General features: G+C 44.6%; 1 protein-coding gene across 1 annotated transcript in view; it reads left to right on the forward strand.

Annotated features, from left to right (window-relative positions):
• The window catches only part of RBM33 (RNA binding motif protein 33), a 140833-nt gene that overhangs the window by 92583 nt on the left and 25103 nt on the right, over positions 1 to 23147 (forward strand). Inside the window, exons 11-15 of the mRNA XM_006767157.2 lie at positions 6263 to 6395; positions 6745 to 7088; positions 8360 to 8638; positions 10347 to 10628; positions 13894 to 14532. Coding sequence (XP_006767220.2) covers positions 6263 to 6395; positions 6745 to 7088; positions 8360 to 8638; positions 10347 to 10628; positions 13894 to 14532 — 1677 coding nt within the window. The remainder of the gene's footprint in view (positions 1 to 6262; positions 6396 to 6744; positions 7089 to 8359; positions 8639 to 10346; positions 10629 to 13893; positions 14533 to 23147) is intronic.

The raw sequence follows: 23147 nt of genomic DNA on the forward strand, positions 1-23147 counted from the left end.
TAAAGTGTTGATCTGTGTTAGAATGGGCTCTGCTGAAAATGCCTGGTGGATACTCTGTATGTGGGTGAACAGTTAGGACTGAGCTCCACCTTTTCAGGAAAATGAAGTGTTTCTCACTGTGCTTTGGCCTCCTGTGTGGTTTTTATGAGTGTCACGCATCTTAAAGGTGTGTTTCTCCTTGGTTGGTCTGCAGCCAGGAAGGGGAGCTGGCCTGCACTCTGCCCTTCTCACCAGTGCTGGACGTGGGCCCCATGCTCTCCTCCTGGCTTTTATTCTTCAGAGGGCACCGGTGTTCTCCAAAGTGGGCAGATGGTTGCCGGGTGAAGGAGACGCCTCTGTTCCCTCGCTTTTCCTCTCTAAGTATATGACACTAGCGGCCCAGTGCATGAAAATTCATGCACTGGAGGGGGTTCCCTCAGCCTGACCTGCCCCCTCTCACAGTCTGCGAGCCCTCAGGAGCAGAGGCGACCCGGTGATCAGGGGCAGGCGATGCCCCGTTATACCTCTGCTGACGCCACTGCCGGCAGCGCAGGCATTGACCGGCCCTGGTTACCTGAGCCTCGGGTTGGCCCTGGGCGGCTGGGGGACTGAGGGGACTGAGTGCCACCATCTTGTGGCTGTGGGCACTGCCAACTTTGTGATGGCATGATGGTCAATTAGCATGTTCCCTCTTTATTAGATAGGATCATCACCATGTCCTTAAGTGACTTCTGTCCTGGAGCTAAGTCCAAGAGCTAGGTTCTGTTCATGTTGGCTTACCCGGGTTCTCGTGCACTGTGTGTACCCCAAATATGCTCAGTTTGGAGCCTCAGGGCTGCTTGCCCAGCCCCTCCCCACTATGTCTCAACTCCTTTATTTCCTTCCTGAAGCATCCAACCATTCACCAACTGGACTGCCTTGTGGGCAGCCAGGTGTTGACCATGCTTTGGTAGTCCATGTTCCAGTGTGGGGCCAACACCTCCTTGCTCTTAGAAATAGGCAGTTTACCCATAAGACCCACGAAATCATTTGGTGTGGCCCTGCCAAGGCATTAAGGGTAGGTTAATTAAATGTTTTAGACCAAATATAGCAGGCTAATTTTTAAGTTGATAATTTTGTATGGCTGTGCGTGATGTTATAAATATGCAAATTGCCCTGGGCAGAACGAAGGTTCCCACCCCTGCATTAAATATTTGTAAGCGTCTGTGTGCCAGGCTCTGTGCCAAGCATGGAAATAACCTGCCATTGAGGGGCACAGAGAAATGGGAGCAGAGTTAAGAGAGATTTAGGAGGTGAATTCCTGGGCTAGGCGGCACCTTATGTGAGCAGGCTTTCTGGTTTGCAGTCAGAATGAGGGTGCAGGAAGGGATCTGTGCTGATTTGTCTTTCACTTGATCAGGAAACACATAATTGTCAGAAGCTGTGCGTTACACCTATGGTGGGATGTTGTATGCAAAATTGTGTTATAAAAATGACAATGCCAGGCACAGTGAGGTTTCATTATTGCTGGGGACTGTCATAAGTACTTTGTGCGTGTTCCTGTAACTTCTCCCAGGAGATAGGACTGTTTTACAGATGGGAATACCGAGGCCCAGAGAGGTTCAGTCATGTGCTCAAGGCTGTGCTAGTGAGTGGGAAGGCCAGAGACACAGGCCTATCAGTTGAGCATTCTGACTTATTAGGATAAAGGATAAAGGATAAAGGATCATCTAGAACATTAAATAAAGTTCTGGTTAAATATTACTGCTGAAGAAAGAGTCCGTAACATTTGAATACCTGTGTGTATCTGGTTAGACAGCACATGGATAATTAAAGAAAAGACAGTTTGGGGAAGTGATGAAAACACAATATTAAAATTCCAAAGGTGCCAAGATACGTGATCCCAATATATTTTCAGTTTAATACCAAAAAGTGTCTTTAGAGTTTATGAATATTTAAAATAATCTCCCAGGAAATCTGCAAGTGCTTAGAGACCTGAGAAATAAGGTACCTAGTTCTTAGACATCTTGAAGTTCCTGTTGAAAACTAAACCACTTCAGTCTCTCTTTGAATTTGTTCCTGTAATTGAGCAGGCACTTCCAGAAGAGGGTGAAGGGGTAAAGGAGAGAACACTTTTCTTAGCTCCACTCGTGGCAGAGTCAGAATCGAACCTCCTGCCTGCATTGGGGGAAGCCAGCCTGCCCTTCCAGCTGCGTTTGGCCTTATTTGTAATGAGGAAACCTATTGTGGGAGGAGTGGGAAGTCACTCTCTAATGGAAGGAGGAGGGGAAGGTTACATAGAGGCCTGGGACAGCCACGGCATGGCCAGCTCTGTTCAGAGCCTCAGCAGCAAGCCTCCCGAGATGGGTGGCAGTGAAGTGCAATCATGGAATTCATAAAGGACCACAGATGTCAGGAGAAACCAGGTATTTTCCAGTTCTCTGTTCGCCGGGTAAGGAAAGTAGCAATAGCTATCAAGGCTTCTCATATGAAATGAGGAAGAAAGCCGTGTTTACTAGTCAAGACAGAGAGTCAGGAACCTTCCAAACGTCTTCTAATTATGAGCGAAAGCACAGCTCATTACATAGTGGTGACTGACACAGGTATAGACGCAGTAGCCTAATGCTTTCATCTGGCTGTAATTCAGCATACTTGTCCTATTTTTTAAATGAGAAATCTGACCAGATGTAGTAATAGAGTGGTCTTTCCATTTGCTGTATGACTTTAAGAACACGAAGAGACCCAGTGCTTCCAAGAGTTGGCCTGGACCCTGAGGTTCTCCAGACCAGTTCTCTTGGACCATCCCCACAGCAGCAGTGCCTCTGCTGATAGGCCACTTCTGTACAGAGGGGCTTTTGGGAGGTTTGCATGGGCGCTGTTGCATTGCTGAGATCCATCCCCCCAAACCTCTCTCCTGTGCAGACCACACCCATCTATTTATAAATGACCACAATAAAGTTTCTGGGGAGAGCTATTTATTATGCTTTAAAGGTTGAAAATGTTTTGTCATTTGTCTTCATGTAGGTGTTAATATTTTACTAATTTGTAAGTTAAAACCTCATGAAAAATAACTTTCTCATTTTGAAGATTTAAATCTCAGTGATTTCTTTGACCTTTTACATTAGTAGCTTGTTTCAGGCTGTGGTGCTGTCCCGCTCATGTCTTAGGAGCATGCTTGTGATCTGTGGGTTTTGCATTTCTCACTGTAAATTATTTTAATGAATCTTATCCTGTCCCTTCTGTACTTACCTGTTTGAAACTTTTTCCTGGTGTCCAGAAGAGACACAGTCAAGTATAGATGGAAAGTTTGAATCCGCTGCTTAGATGACAGAGGGCATTATTGAGCGAGTGAGGGGTGCCAATTGGTCGCCACATTGCATGTATGGAGGCAGGGTGACCAGTCAAATCTTGCCACAAAACAGGGCAGGCAATTTGTAACTTTATTTTCAGTGCCACTTCAAGAGAAATGGTTTAAACATTAAAAAAATAAAATAGGACCTTGGTTGCTAATTTGTTACCAGAAAGTTTGGAAGATAATTTTAAACCAAGTTTTGAAATATATATATGTGAGAAAAAAGATATATGAAACTGAAGATAGGATGCTAATGCTGTATTTTATAAATAAATCCTTTAAAACACATATTCTATCTAGTTACCTGTTGAAATACATGTGCAAATAAATGCACAGTACCTATTTTGTTGTCTTCAAACAGAAAATCAGAAAATTTTTAAAAATCTTCACCTGAGGATATTTTTCCCATTAATTTTTAGAGAGAGTAGAAAGGAGGAAAGGAGGGAGAAGGGAAGATAGATAAAGAGAGAGAGAGAAAGAGAGAGGAAGAGAAACACATTCATGTGAGAGAGACACGTTAATCGGTTGCCTCTTGAATGGGCCCTGCCTGGGACTGGGAATCAAACTTGTAACCCATGAATCCCTTGACTAGGAATTGAACCTGAGATGCTTCGGTGTGTGGGCCGATGCTCTAACCACTGGGCGCACCACCCAGGGCAAAATAAAAATCTTTTTAGAACAAGAGGAAAGTTTGGGGCCATGGCAGAAAGGAGGCAAGCTCATTGGAAGTCCTCATGCGCATTTGATAAGTAACAGTGTGCAACAGTCACGCTATCAGCATTTTTTTCTAGCATAGTATTACCATAGTAAAAGTATTAAATATTGAAGAATATCCATGTCAAAGCATTATATCGATAAAGTCTCAAATTTACGTGAGAAAATGTGTACATTTACTTGTAATGCGATTGCATCTGTTGTGTGTTCTCACTTGTACATTTTATACTTCTCAGTTACTGAGCGTTTATTGCTCTGGTAGTCTCAGTTGATGTCCTTAATCTAGAGGTGAGAAGTGGCAATCCCTAACGTCAAACATTGGTAAGGTGAGAATTCCCTTGATTTCACTTAAAGTAACAAAGACTATAAGAATTTAATCTTGGGGGCTTCCTATTCCGTATGTTTTAATAAGTACCTAGTGTCCTATATATTAAAAAGCTAATATGCAAATGGTCGTCACGCCCTTGCGCCCTCGCGCCAGGGCCAAGGGACCTGAGGCTGCGTCACCCTGCCCGGCGGGGCTTGACAGGGGACCTGAGGCTGCACCCCCCACCCAGCAGGGCTTGACGGGGGTGGGGCCGGCCGGGTCTGGGTCTCCCGTGATTTCGAGGTGTGTATGGGTGGGTGGGGACTTTACTCTGGGTCCCGCGGGGCGCCCCAGACTCTGACAGGAGGGAGATTTTCATATACATTTTACTAATTTTCTTTCATCTCTGACACTTATATTATAGAGAAAGGGCAAATAGCAATATTAAGATATTTTCTCTAATTCCCTTTTAATGTCCACAAATTTTGTGCACCGGGCCATTAGTTTGTTTTTATAAAGATGTAATATTTGTGCTTAAACATAATGTTTTTAACATGATATAGTCATGGGTCTTACAGGTTTGTGTTTATACTCGTGTTCATTTTGTATTATTCATGCAATGCCATGGGTCGAGCACGTTCTTAAAGGGAGAAGGAAGGCAAATGTAGTTTGCAAAAGCTTTTCAGTGTTTTAAAATATGTCACTTTTAGAGGGAACAGCTAATTGTGTTAGTAATCAAATGACAGAAAACACATTAGAAGTTTATGAGAAGGGAGTGTGGTTTTAAAAAGTTGAGAAATGTTCGGCCAGCACGGCTCAGTGGTTGAATGTCGACCTATGAACCAGGAAGTCACCGTTCGATTCCAGGTCAGGGCACATGCCCAGGGTTGCAAACTCAATCCCTAGTGTGGAGCGTGCAGGAGGCAGCTGATCAATGATTCTCTCTCATCATTGATGTTTCTATCTCTTTCTCTCTTCCTCTCTGAAATCAACAAAAATTACTTTTTAAAAATTGAGAAATAATGGCTGAATTTCAAGGAATGAGGTGTTATTAAATAGAAATTCTTTTGGTGATGTGTATAATTAATGAATTCTTTCTAGAGGAGGGGAAATTGTGAGGCCTTTCCTTTAAAAGCTTTATTGTTGAAAGTATTACATATGACCTCTTTTTCCCCCATTGACTCCCTCCAGTCTGCCTCTGTCCCCCACCTCAGGGTGAGGCCTTCTTTCTATGCATCCAAAAATGTGAGGCATTATTAAGCAAATGTTTGTTTTTAAAAATCTTTGACTTTTCGAAAGACCAGCTGAAAATAAAGTAATTTTAGTTTACCTATAGAGTTTTACTAGTAAACATTTAGCTACTAAATAATGTTAATCTTTAAGAGTTTAGAAATTTTTATCCAGTGGAATCCAACTATGTAATATTTCTTTTGTAGTAGCGTGGTTTCTTATACAGTTCACATTTTCCTGTTTTGTCAGAGATTGCTGATTTTTGTTGTAGTATAAATTCTGTTATTTTGCCTTCTTTTGAAGTAAAGCAGCTCCATATCTGTAGCTTATGGTTGTGTTAAAAAGGTAGCAAAGAATAGCATGTTTGAGAAGATAAATATCAGGAACATCCAAATGAGGCACTGTGTCTTTCGGATGAAAAGGCAAGAAGGTCAATAATTACCCGGACTTCAGTAAGCTGAAAAAGAATGTTCTTTTGGTGCTGTAGACATATGAAAACAAGGAATTAATTTTTAGATGCTGTGTTTTGATGTTTGACTGTTTCATATGGCTGAATCATTTACTTTGTTAACATGTAGTTACGAGCTGGGGGGGGGATGGGGGCTAAGGGAGATGAGTTAATTGATGTTTTCAGGGGAAAACTTGGCTCCATGTACAGGGTATTTTTCTGCCTGTCATCTTCTTTCCCTGTTGTTCTTTAGGGCCCTCCAGAATTCGCACAGCACACCCCTGGACCGGTTCCCAACAATTTCAGCCAGCCCCCACGGCTTCCTCTGCAGGACCAGTGGAGAGCACCACCCCCTCCCCAGGAGCGAGACCCCTTCTTCTTAGGAGGTAAGGGACAGTGATGGGCCTGGACACACTTCTGTTTTAAACTGAATTTAGCTCCCACGAAGAGCTTTTGTTCAGCATCCAGTTCTTGTGCCCTAGCACTTGCCTGTCATTTCCAGTGCTAACAGTGGACAGGACTGGTGTCTGAAATGTGAACTTCACATACACAAAAGGAAATCACTAGAAAATGACTAGTGAAGCAGTGGAGAAGTAAGGGGAAATCTAGGATTCTTTTCAAGCATTCGCACCCTGCCACCACCGGGAATTTTGTCTGTAGGAAGACTGCGTGCACCAGCTTTCTACAGAGTGCACGATCTGTATAGCCAGAGGGTGACATCCTGGTGCCTTTCAGTTTCAGGTGAACCTCGTTTCCCGAGTCATCTCTTTCTGGAGCAGCGAAGCCCCCCCCCACCGCCACCCCCTCCCACTCTTCTCAGCAGCGCTCACCCTGTGCCCACGCCCAGTCCCTTACCATTCACTCAGCCCGGACCAGCTTTTAATCAGCAAGGACAGCAGCCCGTGTTCCCTAGAGAGAGGCCTGTGAGGCCCACCCTGCAGCCTCCAGGTCCCGTGGGCCTGCTGCACTTCAGCCAGCCGGGGTCCGCCGCCACTCGGCCTTTCATTCCTCCTCGACAGCCCTTCCTGCCGGGCCCCGGACAGCCATTTCTGCCCGCACACGCACAGCCTAACCTGCAGGTACTCTGGGCGGGTGGGCTGTGGGAGGAGGAGGGTGCTGCAGGTCTGGGTCTGGTGTTTGAAGACAAAGTTTCATATTTTTATTCTAGTCTCCTAAGATCGGGAGGTTATTTAAAGAAGAAGGCTAGTAACTGTTTACAACAGATCATCTCTTGACAGTATTGGTTATCTCCTTAGTTATAGGGGAAATGGAAAAGGTGATTGTGAATTTTGGGGAAGTGAAAACAGTCAGTACTAAGATTTTAAAGTTTTATTAATGGCTGTACTGCTAATATAAATAGGATGTATTTTGACAATATCTTTGCTCATCACTGGAAGTCGTATAAGGTTTACAGGGGAAATAAAGTTGTTTGCCAGCTGATCTGACTGCAGTACACAGTGGAAGGTTCCCCCTGGGGCAACTGTTGCTGTTCCTTCCTCCTTGTTGGATGAGTTTGAGTGCCCTCTGCTGGTGAGCCCTCTCATGGGCGGCCTGGATGTGTGAGCTCCTCCTTCCCAGCACTTTTCTGTTTGTGCTTGAAGCAAAGGATTAAATACATGACGGTGGCGTGCCTCAAGCAGCTTAGGAGCACAGAGGGTATGCGTTTATACTGAAAAGAGGAAAATGGTGATTATTTAGGGTGTTAGAGTAGGATAGAATGTCTTTTTGTTTTTCTTTTTTGTATGTGCATGTTTACCACCCCAAGTCAAGTCTCCTTCAATCCATTTATACCTTTACCCTCTTGTACCTCCCTGTTTTTCTTTTTATTAAAAAAAATACAGTGGCTACATCTTCACTGTAGAAGTATTCGAGTAGAGATAAGTATTTAAAGAGGAAAATAAGCCCGACATCTGAAACAGTCACCACTGACATTGGGTGCTCATGCTTCTCAGGCTCTTCAGAGCACCGTCCTCAGTGTGCTTTTCCACAGGGAGGCTGTGGTTTGGTTCCTCTCACAGCAGGGAGTTACCTGTCACTGCACACCAGACCCGCTCATAGGCTGCACTGACGGCGTCGCTGGGTTGCACATGTTCTTAGAGACAGTGCCGCGGGGAAGATCCTAGAGGTTATGTTTGTATCCTTAGCAATCTCCTTAGGACAAATCCTTGGAATTTTGAGATTAAAAGGACTTAGAGTAAATATAACATCACCTCCATCAACAAATCTGAAATGAAAGTTGTTCCGCTTCAAGTTTCTTTTTGGTGTTGGGGTTTCTAAGGGAAGGGCTGAATTGGAACATGGCTAGTATATGCATTATAAACTGTTGTTTCTCTTTCTTTTGGCATGGCAGGGGCCCCTGCACCCCCCGTTGCCCCCTCCCCACCAGCCTCCACCACAGCCTCAGCAGCAGCCCCCGCTGCAGCCACCTCCGCAGCACCCGCCGCCCCCCCAGCCGCAGCACCAGCCTCCTCACCAGCCGCAGCAGCACCAGCACCACCACCACCTGTCTGTTCCCCCGCCACCTCTGATGCCCATGTCGCAGCCCCAGTTCAGGCCTCACATGCAGACGGCTCAGCCTCAGCAGAACAGCAGTCGGATGCAGTGCCCCCAGCGCCAGGGGCTGAGGCATGTGAGTGTCCGCCTGTCCTCTGCCTTTTGCCAGCGATGCCTTTCAAGTCACAACATCAGGGGCAGAATTCCTGAGCCAGAGTAGTTTCTGGTTCTGATTGAATTAACGAAGCACATCGTGCGTTTTCCCGCAGTGAACGCGTTTACAAACCGCTTAGGAAACTGTCCTTCTTGACTACAGAAATGAATAGTGTCTCTCTTGTGCCCGAAAGACTCCTCATGTTGTTTACTTCAGTTTCTTAATCTTGTGTATCTGCGTGTTCCTGTAGCGATGATATTTTTAAAAAAATATATTTTACAGATTTTTTACAGAGAGGTAGGGAGAGGGATAGAGAGTTAGAAACATCGATAAGAGAAACATGGATAAGCTGCCTCCTGCATGCCTCCTACTGGGGATGTGCCCGCAACCAAGGTACATGCCCTTGACCGGAATCGAACCTGGGACCCTTCAGTCCGCAGGCCGACGCTCTATCCACTGAGCCAAACCGGTTAGGGCTGTAGCGATGACAGTAGTAATTCACAGACACGTCACTTCAGAACATAGTTTTGGGTGACAGTCACCCTTTGTCAGTGGCTTACTTTTTGACGCACAGGTGATCTCCTTGGGCTCTGAGTAAATAAGTAAGTGAATTCAGGAAGAATTTATTGAATGTCCTCTTGGTAGGCACTCCTCTCGTTCATGACAACACAGCAGTGAGCAATAGGCAGGTTTCCTGCCTTCGTGGAGCCTATATTTAATTGTGCTTTTATTTGTGAGGATATACTCTCAGGGACCATCAGCAAATGTGTGGTTGGTCATGCATGGAAAGAAACTAGGGAGTATACTGCTTTAAAAATAAAAAACAGTAGTCACTGTTATCGCCTGTTTTATATTAAATAACACCTTTTTATAAAGAATCCAATTAGGTTAGAGTTCTAGGCTCTAAGGTGACAGTTGGCTTTTCCTTTTATACTATCACTTGGTACCTCAAGCTTCAAGCATGTCATGTAGCTACTTTTAATCTCAAAATTTCTCATACCTGTTTCTTAAAGTAACAATGAGACTAAAATGGTATGAGAAATAAGAAAGGGTTTCCTGATCTGGGAAGATGGTGGTTTGTAACTAGGGTTTTATTTTGTTAGAGCAGTGGCAAACCACCTGCCTGGCCTTGTGTCCTTACATATTGACGCCAGCGAGCGATCTGAGAACTGAATCCCCCCCCCGCCCCCAGGTGTTGGGATTCTGTTAAGAATCCCAAGGATGGACATAACCAAGTGTTTCCTCTTGGAGAAAACTCACGGGTATCTTTCTCCTCCAGGGAGGGCACTGACTTAATGCTTGAATCTTTGCTCGGTCCACTGTAAACTTAGGGGACTCAGTAAAAATGGTGCTGCCAACTCCTTGTGCAGATGGAGTCTTTTATTGGCTCTGTCCCCAGACTCAAGCCCCACCTGCAGTGCCCTGCTGTGAGTCCACAGTTCAGAGCCTGTCTGTCTGTTAGCAGTGTGACCCCCTTAGGGGTCCCAGTCCTTACCAGCAGGGTGTGCTTCTGTACTAAGCAGGGAACATTCATTTTGAAAAAAGTATGGATGGGAGAAGTATCTGCCCCTGAAAGAGAAGTCACTAATTAGAATGATTTCTAACTATTTTTATCTAATAATCTAGTGTGCCTTTCTGTGGTCCTCCCAAGTTTCTTGTTGTAATTTGAATTTATGTCTTCTTGTGATAGAATACGACGTCTCAGAATGTAACCAAACGGCCAATGCAGCAGCTGCAGCCAACTGCTGCCAGAAACAGTAACTTGCGTGAGTTACCAATAGCGCCCTCGCACGTCATGGAACTGAGTAACAGTCGTGGTGCATCCACGCCTGGCACTCATGGAAAGCCGATGGACAGCATGTCACCGCCCTTGAGACCTGGGCCTAGGAACACACAGGGGAAGACGGACTTGAAGGCCAAGCCCATTAGCTCTGAGGGTCAACCTAAGGAAGAAGCAAAAGCAGAACCAGAGGTAGGACTCTTTGCTATTAAAAAATAACAGGAAGCCTTATAATCCATTTATACCCCCGAGTTCACTCTGATCTGGCAAGTTATCACCACATCTTACCACTTTTTCTCAGCTAGGTCCTTCTTTTAACCTCACGGTCATGTTCATATAACATACACCCTCATTCTCACTGGTTTTGATATTAGATGGCATTTATGCACTTGCACAGTTAAAATTGTGTGCTATAGAGTCTGTATATGTTGGGGGTTGGCAAACAAGTCCTTAAAGCGTTGAGATAATAAAAATGTCAAACTTGATAGTCCAAACTGTTTCTCATAATATTCAGTTCTGCATTGTTAGCACAGAAGCGATCATAGACAGTTCTAGCATCATCAGAGGTGGCTGTGTTCCAGTAAAGCTTGATGACAGAGTAATGCTAGGCTAGATTTGGCCCGTGAGCTGTGTAATTACTTAGCTGATTCAGTGTGGACCGTTTTACACTGTGCACGGCTAGAAGATAGGACCACTTTTTTAACCTTTAAGTAGATTGTTTTGGTTGGGGGGTGGTTTATTTCGACCTGTGCCATTATTGCTGATTTCCAGTAGGTATAAATGTAAAAATAAAGAGTAAATGCAAGTCGGTATGTAACATGGTTTCCAATTGAGATCTTATTTGCACCTTGATTGAGTTGTGGCCACTTGATTATTTTTTTGTGTAGTGGTGTTAGTACAGATTTGGTCCTGAGCTTTTTAATTAGCTCTTGTTAAGTATTGGTAAAATCTGTGTCACTGGTCTCCTGGAAAAGAAATGGCTGTGCTTGTCTCACGCTTCTGTGCAGTCGAGATTTAATCCTAGGCTGTTGCCAGATGTACGTATGCATGCCGTGGGCAGTGTCTGTAAGTCCTGGGTTCTAACTAGGACGAGGTGTCTAGTGGAGCATAGGTGAGAAGCACGCCCTTGGAATGACCCACCAGCGCCAACACCATGTCCTTGAGCAAGTCACTTCACACTTCCCTTCTCACAAGCCTTGATTTCTTTAGCCATTGAGTGCTTGTGCCTGGGATGTGGTATTGATAAAATGTATGTAGAATATTATAAATTAGTGTCATGTGTTAACTTAATATAAAAGGATGTCATGAAGAGTGTTCTTTGATAAAAATATAGGCAAGTCATGTTTTCTTAATTATATAAAAACCAGTCAACACTAATAGTTAAATTTGGAGGGAAGTCAGATTTTCTGCCAATAAATTGTAAGCAGTTGTAATGTGTTACTAATCAGAAGTGTCAATATAAAGTCAAAATATTGAGTTGACATTTAATAAGCTCTTAATAGAAGAAGGGTGACTTGGTTTTAAAATCAAATATATGAAAAAATTAGATTTACAGACTGGATTGGGGCAGTTTATAAAAAATCTTTGCTAAACATTTTATCCTGCTTTTAATTTACATAGCCAGCTCTTCACTCATCACAGACTGGTTCAGAAAAATTAAGTTACATGCACTTTTATAACAACAGAGTCTAAATAAAAGGACAAAAGTGGCCTTTAGGCATAGCATTGCTGCACATGGCTGTCTGTTCTTTACTGGTGATTCAGTGGCTTCCGCATGTCAGTTTCTGTAGAACCAGCCAGGTGCTTCTGCGTGAAAAGGAACTCGCAGGTGACCATGTGTACGCAGTGTCTTCGTTTGTTTGCTTTCAGTTTTCTGTGCACACAGAATGGACCAGAAGTAAAATTTTTTACATCTTAAAAGGTCTTCTATTTGTTTTGTAGTTTATTTTCTTACATTCACTTAATCGATAATGATACGATAAAGGACAAACCTATTTAGAAGTATTCCCAGCTATGTTCTTGAACATACTGGTACTTTAACTCTTTCTTGGTTGCTTAGGGACACATCTCAGTGACTGTTACTGTGTTTGAGGCAGTGAGCCCTGGACCTGTCACTACTCCCCAGCTGTCTGCTCCTCCATGAGTGGCCTGGCCCCTCACTTTTTCAATGCTGTTCACTTGTTATACCTACCTGTGTGGCCTCATCTGACTTCAGATTTGCTGTTTCACATCTGCCCTAAACTTTCAGTTAGATAGCTGACTTGGTCAGAATTGCTTCTAAAATGACAAGCAAATCCTGATGAGGGCCCAACTCTGTCCTGTAGGTCAAGTGCATGGGCTCTGAGGGCACCAGTAGGGTCTGCAGTTATATTTTGGTTTTAACTCCTAATTTTTAAGGTTTATTTGTTAATAGCTGACCTCTAGATAGATAAATTCCTATTACAATCTTTTGTGAAGGATCTGTGGATGGAGTGTATCTGTGATGCTTTTAAAGAAAATAACTGCCATTTTTAACAAATGCCTAACTTTTTTTTTTGATCCTCACCTGAGGATATTTTTCCATTGATTTTTAGAGAGAGTGGAAGGGAAGAGTGGGGAGAGGAGAGAGAGAGAAACATCGACAGGTGAGAGACACATTGATTGGTTGCCTCCTGGACACGCCCCAATTGGGGAGGGCATTGAGTCTGCAACTGAGGTATGTGTCCTTGACCAGAATCAAACCCGGGACCCTTCAGTCCGTGAGTCAGTGCTCTGTCCACTGAGCTAAACAGGCTAGGGCTAAGTGCCTAACTTTTAATAAACTTCCCTTATTGCATGGTTTTGGTGAAAGTTACCATACTTTCCTGAGATTTTTTTTGGTAGACTCTCATAATGGTTTGGGGCTGGCATATTAGAGCTTTCCTTAGATAGCATTAATATTCCAATATTGCCATTGACAGCATTTTGATTCTGAGGAGAGTGCATGAGTTCAAGGTCAGAGAGATTGACTTGTGCTGTTCATTACCACCAATTATTCTGTGACAAATGAGTTTGAGATCAGGCTGAAATTCTGTACGAAAAATCAATAGTTCTAATCAGGCCCTTTCAGGTCATTTACACCCACCTTTTGTTGGCTCGTCAGAGAAGAGCCAGATAAAACCTGTGTGACAGTGCGGCCCCTATTGTGGCTATTTCCATTCAAAACATATTTTGATATCTTAAATGAATGGTTTAATTGGTTTCAGACTTATAAATGAATGGAATGTACATTCTTTCATTTTTAATATTCTGATAAGATTTTCTAAGTTAGCTATTGCATAATTTTCCCCCTCTTCAGAGGAAGGCGTTATACTTAGTGTCTTTCAAATTTTGAATGAAAGCTTAGCCTTCTTTTGCATTTTCTGAGTTTGTAGAAATACACTGGAATGGCCTCCTTGTCTGGTGCTGCCAAGTAAGCCGTGTGTGTTCTCTGTTCCAGTTTCCCGATGAAGATGAAGAAACGAGGCTGTACCGCTTAAAGATAGAAGAGCAGAAGCGCCTGCGGGAGGAGATCCTGAAGCAGAAGGAGATGCGCCGGCAGCAGCAGGCCGGAGCCAGGAAGAAGGAGCTACTGGAGAGGCTGGCGCAGCAGCAGCAGCAGCAGCAGCAGCAGCAGCAGCAGCAGCAGCAACAGCAGCTCTGCAGCACTGGGGCCCCTGCGGAGCGGGAAGAGCCACCGGCGTTGCCGTTGCCCACCAATGGAAACCCCTTGCTACCCTTCCCTGGTGCCCAGGGCCGACAGAATGTGAAAAACAGACTCCTCGTGAAAAACCAAGATGTTGCTCTTTCAAGTCTTCAGCCGAAGACGTCAAACTTTGTGCCACCTGGTGCTAACATGCAGTATTCGGGACAGCCGGTCAAACCACTGAAGCACTTGAGACACAGAGTCTTGCAGGCACAGCCCGAGGATGGGGACGAGCCGCCCCCAGCACAGACCGCCCGAGTGACAGCCCTCCAGGGCCGGCCCCCTGACTCCAAGCCTGGCGCCAAAAGGACTGTCATGCACCGGGCAAACAGCGGTGGCGGAGATGGGCCGCATGTCAGCTCCAAAGTCAGGGTGATTAAGTTGTCAGGTGGGGTAAGTTGACGAGGTCACTGTGCCTCTTGAATCTCTGCATCCTTCACTTAGAATACCCTCATTCCCAGGGCAGGTGTGTGAGCAGAGGGAGGGAGGTTGCTTCTGTACCGTCACGTGGACCAGCCCTTCTTTCGGGAAGCTGGTGTGAGAGCTGCAGTGTCCGTGCTGACCACGGTGTTCAGTTGTCTCGGTCCTTCACTTAGATCTTTCTCAGTTTTAGATTCTTTTTGAGGATAATTTGTGGTAGAATTATGAACACAGAATTAAACACAAAATTTCCTTTACCACAAAGCAAGTGACTCGTGTGTAGCTTTAGATTCAGGGGCAACAGGATGAGCAGAGTTCTAAAGTGCAACCACAGTGGCCCTGGCCGGTGTTGCTCAGGGATTAGAGCTTTGGCCTGCACACCTGAGAGTGCAAACACACTTCTGTCTGTCTCCCTGTGATCACTCGCCCTGAGGCTAAGGCAGTCATTGCTGTTTTCCAGCCCGGGTTGGACAATTTAGTTCTTGAACAGAGGCAGGCAGACGTCCATGGCACAGGTTGTCCTTTCAAGAAGCCATGTGTAGATACCTGCTTTTTTATAGAGGGGGGCTTAGCCTTCCTGTACTGACAGGATTCCGCAGCACATTCTGGGTGGTCCGTACAATTGTTGTCCTGTCACAGTACTGGTGTGTGTGGTTTGTCTATAAACTGAGGAAGAAAGGGGAAGCCGGCCAGTGGTGATGCCTTAACAGACCACAGCCTGTACCCTGCAGGCCCTACGGGGAGGACAGTGCACAGAGGACCGTGAAGGGGCACGTGTGGCGTTATGTCCTGTGCTGTGCCCATTTGGGAACATCTTGTGAGCTATTTACTTAGTGCAGTGTTAATTGCTTTTATTTCTGGGCTTGTAGACTAAAACTTTTGATAGAATAATATGAATCAGAAATTCCATATTAATAGGACCCATAATTTTGTTTTACTTGAATCTGTTTTTCTCACCTCCGTTCATGGTGATTCAAAATGTTGATGAGGAGATGGCCTATATTCCATCACATTATTTTACTGTTATATGCCTTTGTTATTTTTAGACGACAACTCAAAAGTTAATCAGTTCCCAGAGTCTGTGGCCCTTTGCTTTTGACCTTGTCTTAAGCACACTTGGTTAGTGTCTCACTTTCCCCTTGAGTTATAAACAGGTGGCATGGGCCAAGGTCGGGAACAGAGCTTTCCAGTGGCCTCCATGGGCAGGCTGTGGCTGTAAGAAGGGAAGCCAAGTGCATTCGGGTCCTGGTGGGCTGGCAGCTGAGCTGGGGGCTCAGCTAGCTCCGTGTCGAAGAACAGCTTGCAAATGAATCAACACCTTTCCTTTCAAAGAATTGAGCTAGTTAAATTTTTGCTCTCTTTTCTACAGTATAAAAAATATTTTTCATATCATGCTATATTCTAAAACAGTGGTTCTCAACCTTCTGGCCCTTTAAATACAGTTCCTCATGTTGTGACCCAACCATAAAATTATTTTCGTTGCTACTTCATAACTGTAATGTTGCTACTGTTATGAATAGTAATGTAAATATCTAATATGCAGGATGGACTTAGGTGACCCCTGTGAAAGGGTCGTTCGACCGCCAAAGGGGTCGCGACCCACAGGTTGAGAACCGCTGTTCTACAACTATGCTATATAATTTTACAATACACAGAAAAACAACAGAGGAATTTTACATGAAAATAACTATCTGCCAAACATTGGAGTAGCTTTTTAGTTCTTTTTAATTCTTAACACATTTCGTACCGCTCAGGAGTTTTTTCGTGTTTCGCACGCCATCTGTTAAGGACCACTCACGAGTGTTCTCATTTTTCACGCCCATGGAAAAAGGAGCGAATCTAGATACTTGTGTAAATTTTGTTTGGTCTCTCTTCAGAGAGGAAAATGTTTTATGCAGTACCATACGTTAAAAAAGGGCTAGGAACTTTAATTGTTTAATTGTTTTTGTAAATAAAAATGTTATAATTATTGAAAAACAACACCTAAAGTGCATTATGATGATTTAAATAACGTGCGGTTTGCCCAAAAACGTGCGGTCCCTGGCGTATGTCTTAGAGATTTCTATGCGGTACGCAATGTGTTAAGTAGTAAGTTAACTAACCAACCTGTTTGCAATCTCCACGAGGATTTTTCCCAACAGTTCCTCCAGTAGCATGTTGGCTACTTTCAACTCTCCGAGGATAAATGCCTTGTTTGTGTCTCTCTGAACTGGAATAAATAGTATTTTCTAATGGCGAGGGTTGTGTGTGTGTGTGCAGTGTGTGTGGGTAGGAGCTATTTTTAAGAGAGCATATTCTTAATTGTGTTTATTTCAGGCAATACAAAAACAAACAGTTCTGTTAAGTGCTGTATGTGCACATTTCTTCTGACTTTAATTTCTGTCCCTGCTGGTCCTTCTCTTCTGTCAGCTGTGGCGTTAATGCCCGGGGCTAGGCCGTGAGCCCAGGTCTGAACTGGCAACTCCAGTGAGGCTCTGACAGGGTCTTAGCATTTGGGAGGATCAGCTTATGTACTGTACCTGTGCAGGGTATTATTTATGCATTTCAGGTTCATAACTAACTAAATAGTTGGTAAGTATTAGTTCATATAATTAATTTCTGTGTTCTTGTACATTCACAAAGAGCTTTTTTACATCCTGTTAGTACAGAAGTACAGTATCATATTTATAAGGTTTCCTAGAGAGGTTTACTTGGGAGTCTGTTTTATTTCCTTAATTCAGCAGTTCTCAACCTGTGGGTCACAACCCCTTTGGCGGTCGAAAGACCCTTTCACAGGGGTCGCTTAAGACCATCCGGCATATCAGATATTTATATTACAATTCCTAATTTTAGCAACATTACAGTTATGAAGTGGCAACGAAAATAATTTTATGGTTGGGTCACAACATGAGGAACTGTATTTAAAGGGCCAGAAGGTTGAGAACCACTGCCTTCATTCTTCTCTGACCTAGGCTGGCATCGATGTAGTTAATTACATGACTCTTTGCATTAGTGGTCTCCTGGTCCAAGTAGTTGACTTTGGACAGGACAGAGCCAGTCTGCAGCGTTGTTCCTGAAAGTGCAGTCAGGGAGTGGCCCTGGGGCGGGGAGGGAGAGGCGCCCCGCACTCAGGCTAGCACACACTGCGGGTGCTTTCCAGCCTCCCCAGGTGGCTCTCTGTGCTGGACTTGTGAGGTGATGGTGCTTCGACACAGAGTTCTCTTCCGTCAGTTTCCGTATCGCGTTACAATCAAATAACTTACCTTTAGATTTTATTAAATTGGGTTTTTTGAAAAATGAAAGAGCCTGCGACTTAAGGCGGGCGTTTAGTCTGCTCTTCGTTGCCTATCTTTGAAGTGGCGTTAGTTCATGATGGTTCTTCCTCGTGGTTGTAACGAGTGCATGGCGGGCACAGGAAGCCTTTCACAAAGAGCTCCGGGTGGCTTCTTTCTTGCTGTTGGTTTCCACAGTCCTGGCGACCGTGCTTGTCTGGGTTTACCGCTCGCAGTCCTCCTTCACTTTCTTCATGGGCGCTCTCTTGAATCCTGATTGTGTGGCCATTTGGAAATTCCTGTTCACGGAGCATAGAGGTTGAAGCGCTCCCTCCCCAGGACTGAGAGAGTGCATTTGTGCCTGACGCTGGCCCAGGTTCGGATGGTTGTCTACAATGCATTGCCCTTGGGACCCTGAACAGTTATTTCATCTTTCTGACCCCCAGTCTCTAGTCCGATGATGGGAACCTTCTGAGCTCGGCGTGTCAGCATTCTGAAAAACCCTAACTTAGCTCTGGTGCCGTGTCACAGATAGAAATTTTTTGATATTTGCAACCATAGTAAAACAAAGATTTGTATTTTTGATATTTATTTTATATATTTAAATGCCATTGAACAAAGAAAAAACAACCAAAAATGAGTTCATGTGTCACCTCTGACACGCGTGTCATAGGTTCGCCATCACTGCTCTAGTCTATAAATGAAATTGCTAAGGTTGATGTGAGGGATGAGTATCTGCAGCCTCCTGCACGCCCCCTACTAGGGATTGAGCCCTCAACCCTGGCATGTGCCCTGACCAGGAATCAAACCGTGGCCTCCTGGTTCACAGGTCAACTCTCAATCACAGATCCACACCGGCTGGGCTCTTCAGACATTTTTAACCCTTTGTGGTCCAATTTTATTTTTGGAATTCAAACAGTCTGGTCCAAATTAATCGATGGGATTGAATGTTGAAGTTATCTGTCTCACTAGACCTCAGCTCGACGTTGGACCTGCTCCTAGCGCCTGGTCTGTCGTGTCAGCCTCCACGTTGGACTTAGCTAAATATTTTGTCGAATGCCCCTTAATTTGCTTTGTCTCCCATTTCCTCATGATGGGTGTCAGGCGAATGTTTTTAGTAGGTATATACAGAAGGATGTTGTGTCCTCCTCACTGGGTCCTACCGGTGGTTTGTCCGGTGTTGGCACTTTGATCACTGAGTCAGGTGGTGTCGGCCAAGTCTCTCTATTGTAAACTATCGTCTTACCCTTTGTACTTGATAAGTAATTCATGGGAAGAGCTTTGAGATTAATGATCCCATTTCTTGTGGATTTGCAGCGTGTTAACAGCATTGACATTTCTAGGGCCAGCGCTGTCTTTCTGCTTGTTAGCTGTCATGTTTCTGCAGGAGTAGCTTTCTTTTTTCCCTCACTTATTTATTTGTTCATTTATTACAGCAACATGGGCTTTGAATTCTTATTTATACAATGAATTGTTTTTAACATTATTTATTTGGGTGTTGGAACGGTCCCTGTTGGTGTGGGAGTGCCCTGGTACGCTGGTGCTCTCCTTGGGAGTGTCCCCAGCATTCCTTAGACACACCCTTGCTTTTTGGTGCAGAATTTCAGGTTCCTCTTATGGCTTCTGAGCCTCAGCTCTGCAGCAGCCCTGTGTCCTCTTGGTGCAGAACACCCAGACTTGCTCGCTGGGTGTCACTGCGTCTGGGCCCTATCAGCATGTCCATCCATCTATGGTGAGTTCCAAGACTGAAGGTGATTCAAGAGCTCTCCTACATCGGTTGGATTCTTTTGTATATTACATTTCTTGAAATAGGTCATCAACATGAGTAGAAAATACTTTCTGCTGCATTGAATTCATTTTTTGAATGATTGTCCTTGTATGAGAATTCCAAGAGGATTAAACACCACTATTTAAATATTAAAATGAGTCTCTGTGGACCAGGGTTAGTGTTAGGCATGTTCTTCTGGCAGGACTGAGGTCAGGGTACTGCATGGAAGGAGGGTGTCCTGAGGAGGTCTCAGGCCTGCCCTCCATGGCAGGGGTGGAGGTGCACTTGGCGGTGGCTGTCGCAATAGACCTGATCTGGGGCTGAGGAGCTTTGTGTGCAGCTGCAAAGAAAGAGCAGCTCCTTAGCCCCCAGGTGCTATGCAGGCTCCAGCGTGTCACCATCGCAGGTCACAGCAGACAGCGGGTGTTGCGTGTCTGATAGGGAGACCTGAGAAATGACTGCAGAGGAGGTGGGATGGCCTGAGAGCACGGAAGGAACAGGCCCTCTGGGCAGAGGGGAAGAGCGCGGGCAAAGTTCCTGTGGGAAAGAAGCCACAGCCCGTTTTCTAACTGGGAAGGCCACTCCGGGGCCAGGAGAAGGCAGTCAGACATGAGGTGGCAGAGGACAGACCTGTGATGGGACGGTCAGACAGTGAGGGAAATGGAGTGGAAAGACACGGAGTGGAAAGACACTGCTCCCGGGAAAGAGAAGGCAGGGACCAGTGGGGAGGCACCTCAGGACGTGGGAGCCCAACTCCCACCTTGCCTGCCTGCTGCTCTCAGCCAGGGCAGGCAGGAAGCTTCTGCCTTGCAGAGCCTGGCCTCACCCCTGCAGGGGCGCGGGGAGGGGGCTCTCTCTGAAAGAAAAGAGTCTGAGTTCATGGCTCTGTGGCTGGAGGAACCCACATTAACAGTTGTCTCCTTTTCAGACCAAGATTCATGTGGCAGGAATTGGAGAGCCGGGGGTATGACTCCCTCAGAGGCTCAGGGTTTTGCTTTGTTCCCCAAAGCCCAGTTAATTTTGCTTCTTAAAGATTTCCCCAAACCTAACAAAGCTCCGGGAAAGAGAATGTTGAGAGAGAGCCCTTGAGTCTCTGTGCCATGTTGCCACCTGCTGTCAGATCCAGTGTGTGTGCCCATCGAGTTCTTCTCCGGGAAACCCAGCTCAGCCCATGTGGACCCACTCCGAGCTTATAGGGAGCGTCTAGATGGGCCTTGTTGAAGTGCTTGTGTGCTCGCCGTGTGCGGGGTAGCTTATCGCAGAGAATAGTGGACGCTGCCAGAGGGACGTGTTCGCACCGCAGGCTGCAGCTCTAATGAGGGAACTGACCAAGGGGCCCGGATGAGAATGTCAGCCTGCTGATTCTCCTTAGCGTTTGTCCGTCAAAGACAAAACGGAGCCTTCAATGTGTGTGCATTTAGGAACTTCGTGTAGCATGCACGTCATTTGTCGTCCGGCTTCTGAGTGAGCTGAAGATTACAGGGGGAGGCCCAGCATTGTGTGGTTAATAGAAACCTGTGCGGGGAGGTCTGGGGGCTGTGAGATCGTGCGTAGCCCTGACAGTGAGGTGGGCCTTATCGGAGGGAGAATTCACAAGAGGCTGCCCTGGGACCCCAACCACTGTCCTTTGGTGTGTCCTGACAATGTTATCTGTCCTCTCAGTACGGAGTATCAAGTGTCTGTCATGAGTACAGAAATTAATTTAATGTCACCTGAAGACATGCAATTAATCTTTTAGAGGTTTTCATAATACCTTTACAGAAAGAGTTGCCAGTTTGGCGGATTTGGACTTTGGGGTTTAGGAGAAGATAAGGAAAATTAATTTTTCATCAGGGTTAATACAACCTAGCAGGGCCACAAAGGCTGAGAAAAATGGTTGGGGAATTTGTCAAAGTGTTGTCACTCTAGAATAATGCTGCTTAGTGTCTGATAGGTGTAATCAAGAGTTGAGATTTCTATAGAGGGGGATTAATCAATTTGCTCACTAGTGAATGCAAGTCAGTGATATCACTTCTTCATGGGCTTTAAGAATGAAAATAAGATTTGATCTGTCAAATTGCAGGGTGCCCTGACAGTATCAATAGGCCTTTTTATCTGTACATTTAAACCATTCGTTATAAATAAATTTGTCCTGCTCATGATGGTGGCTACAGACTGCATTATTTTATAATGATTAAGCTGATAAAAAGTATTCTCTACTCTTTCTTAATTCAGGAAGCTTTCTTTATATTTAAGAAAAATGACTCTAAAATACATTTTATGGTACATTAAAAGCTAATTGTTTTGGGGGAAAAAACAAAATATTTCTAGTTTGGTGTAATATAGACCAAACTTCTTTTTAAAAATATATATTTGTATTGATTTCAGAGAGGAAGGGAAGAGGAGAGAGACAGATAGAAACCTCAATGATGAGAGAGAATCATTGATTGGCTGCCTCCTGCTTGCCCCACACTGGGGATTGAGGCTGCAACCCGGGCATATGCCCTGACCGGGAATCATACCGGGACCTCCTGGTTTTATAGGTTGATGTTCAGCCACTGAGCCATGCCTGCCGGGCCCTAACTTTTTTTTTTCGCATCTGTTTTGAAGGAAGTGAAATATTTAAAATCATGTCTAAACGCACTGCAGTGGAAGGAATGGTGGGGTAGGCCTTATAGGAGGAGAATTCACAAAAGGCTGCCCTGGGACCCCAACCACTCTTTTGGACTACCACACATCTGCCAGCCACCGATGACAGTTATCTCCTTATGTTCAGATAACAGAATTCTGAAATTTCTGATTTGAATCGACAGCATTTTTTAATTTATATTTTTCAGTGCTATAACTATATGCCTAAGTTCTAGAAGACTCCTAAATAAATGTGTGCATTCAATTTGGTCTGTTCCTGTGTGAGTTTGGCCACACTAGTCAAGGATAGTTTGGCTCTTTCCCAGCCAAACTATTAACTGAAATAACTCTGGACTTAAAATTTTTCAGTAAGAATTTGAAAAGGAAGAATTGTTCTCTCATTTGGGAAAAAAAACCTTTTCTTTTAAAAAAAATTTTTTTTATTGTTAAGAGTATTACAGATGTCCCCCTTTTCCCCCTCCGTGTACCCCTGCACCCGGTTCCTGCCCTATCCCAGGCCTGCACCACTTTAATCTCTTCCCACCCCTCTACCCTCCTTCCCTCTGAGATTCATGAGTCTATTTCATGTTTCCATGCCTCTGATTCTATTTTATTCATCAGTTCGTTTTGTTCATTAGATTTCTTGCTCATTTATTTTGATTTTCAATTGTTAATAGATATGTATTTATTACCATTTTATTGTTCATATTTTAGATCTATTAATTTTTTCTTCTTCGTCTTCGTTTTCTTCTTCTTCTTAAAGAATACCCTTCAGCATTTCATGTAATGCTGGTTTGGTGGTGATGAACTCCTTTTGCTTTTTCTTGTCTCTGAAATTCGTTATCTGACCTTCAATTCTAAATTACGGCTTTACTGGGTAGAGTAATCTTGATTGTAGGTCCTTGCTATTCATCACTTTGAGTATTTCTTGCCACTTCCTTCTGGTCTGCAAAGTTTCTGTT

The sequence above is a fragment of the Myotis davidii genome, unplaced genomic scaffold (assembly GCF_000327345.1).
Source record: "Myotis davidii unplaced genomic scaffold, ASM32734v1 scaffold1182, whole genome shotgun sequence".
Lineage (NCBI taxonomy): Eukaryota > Metazoa > Chordata > Mammalia > Chiroptera > Vespertilionidae > Myotis > Myotis davidii.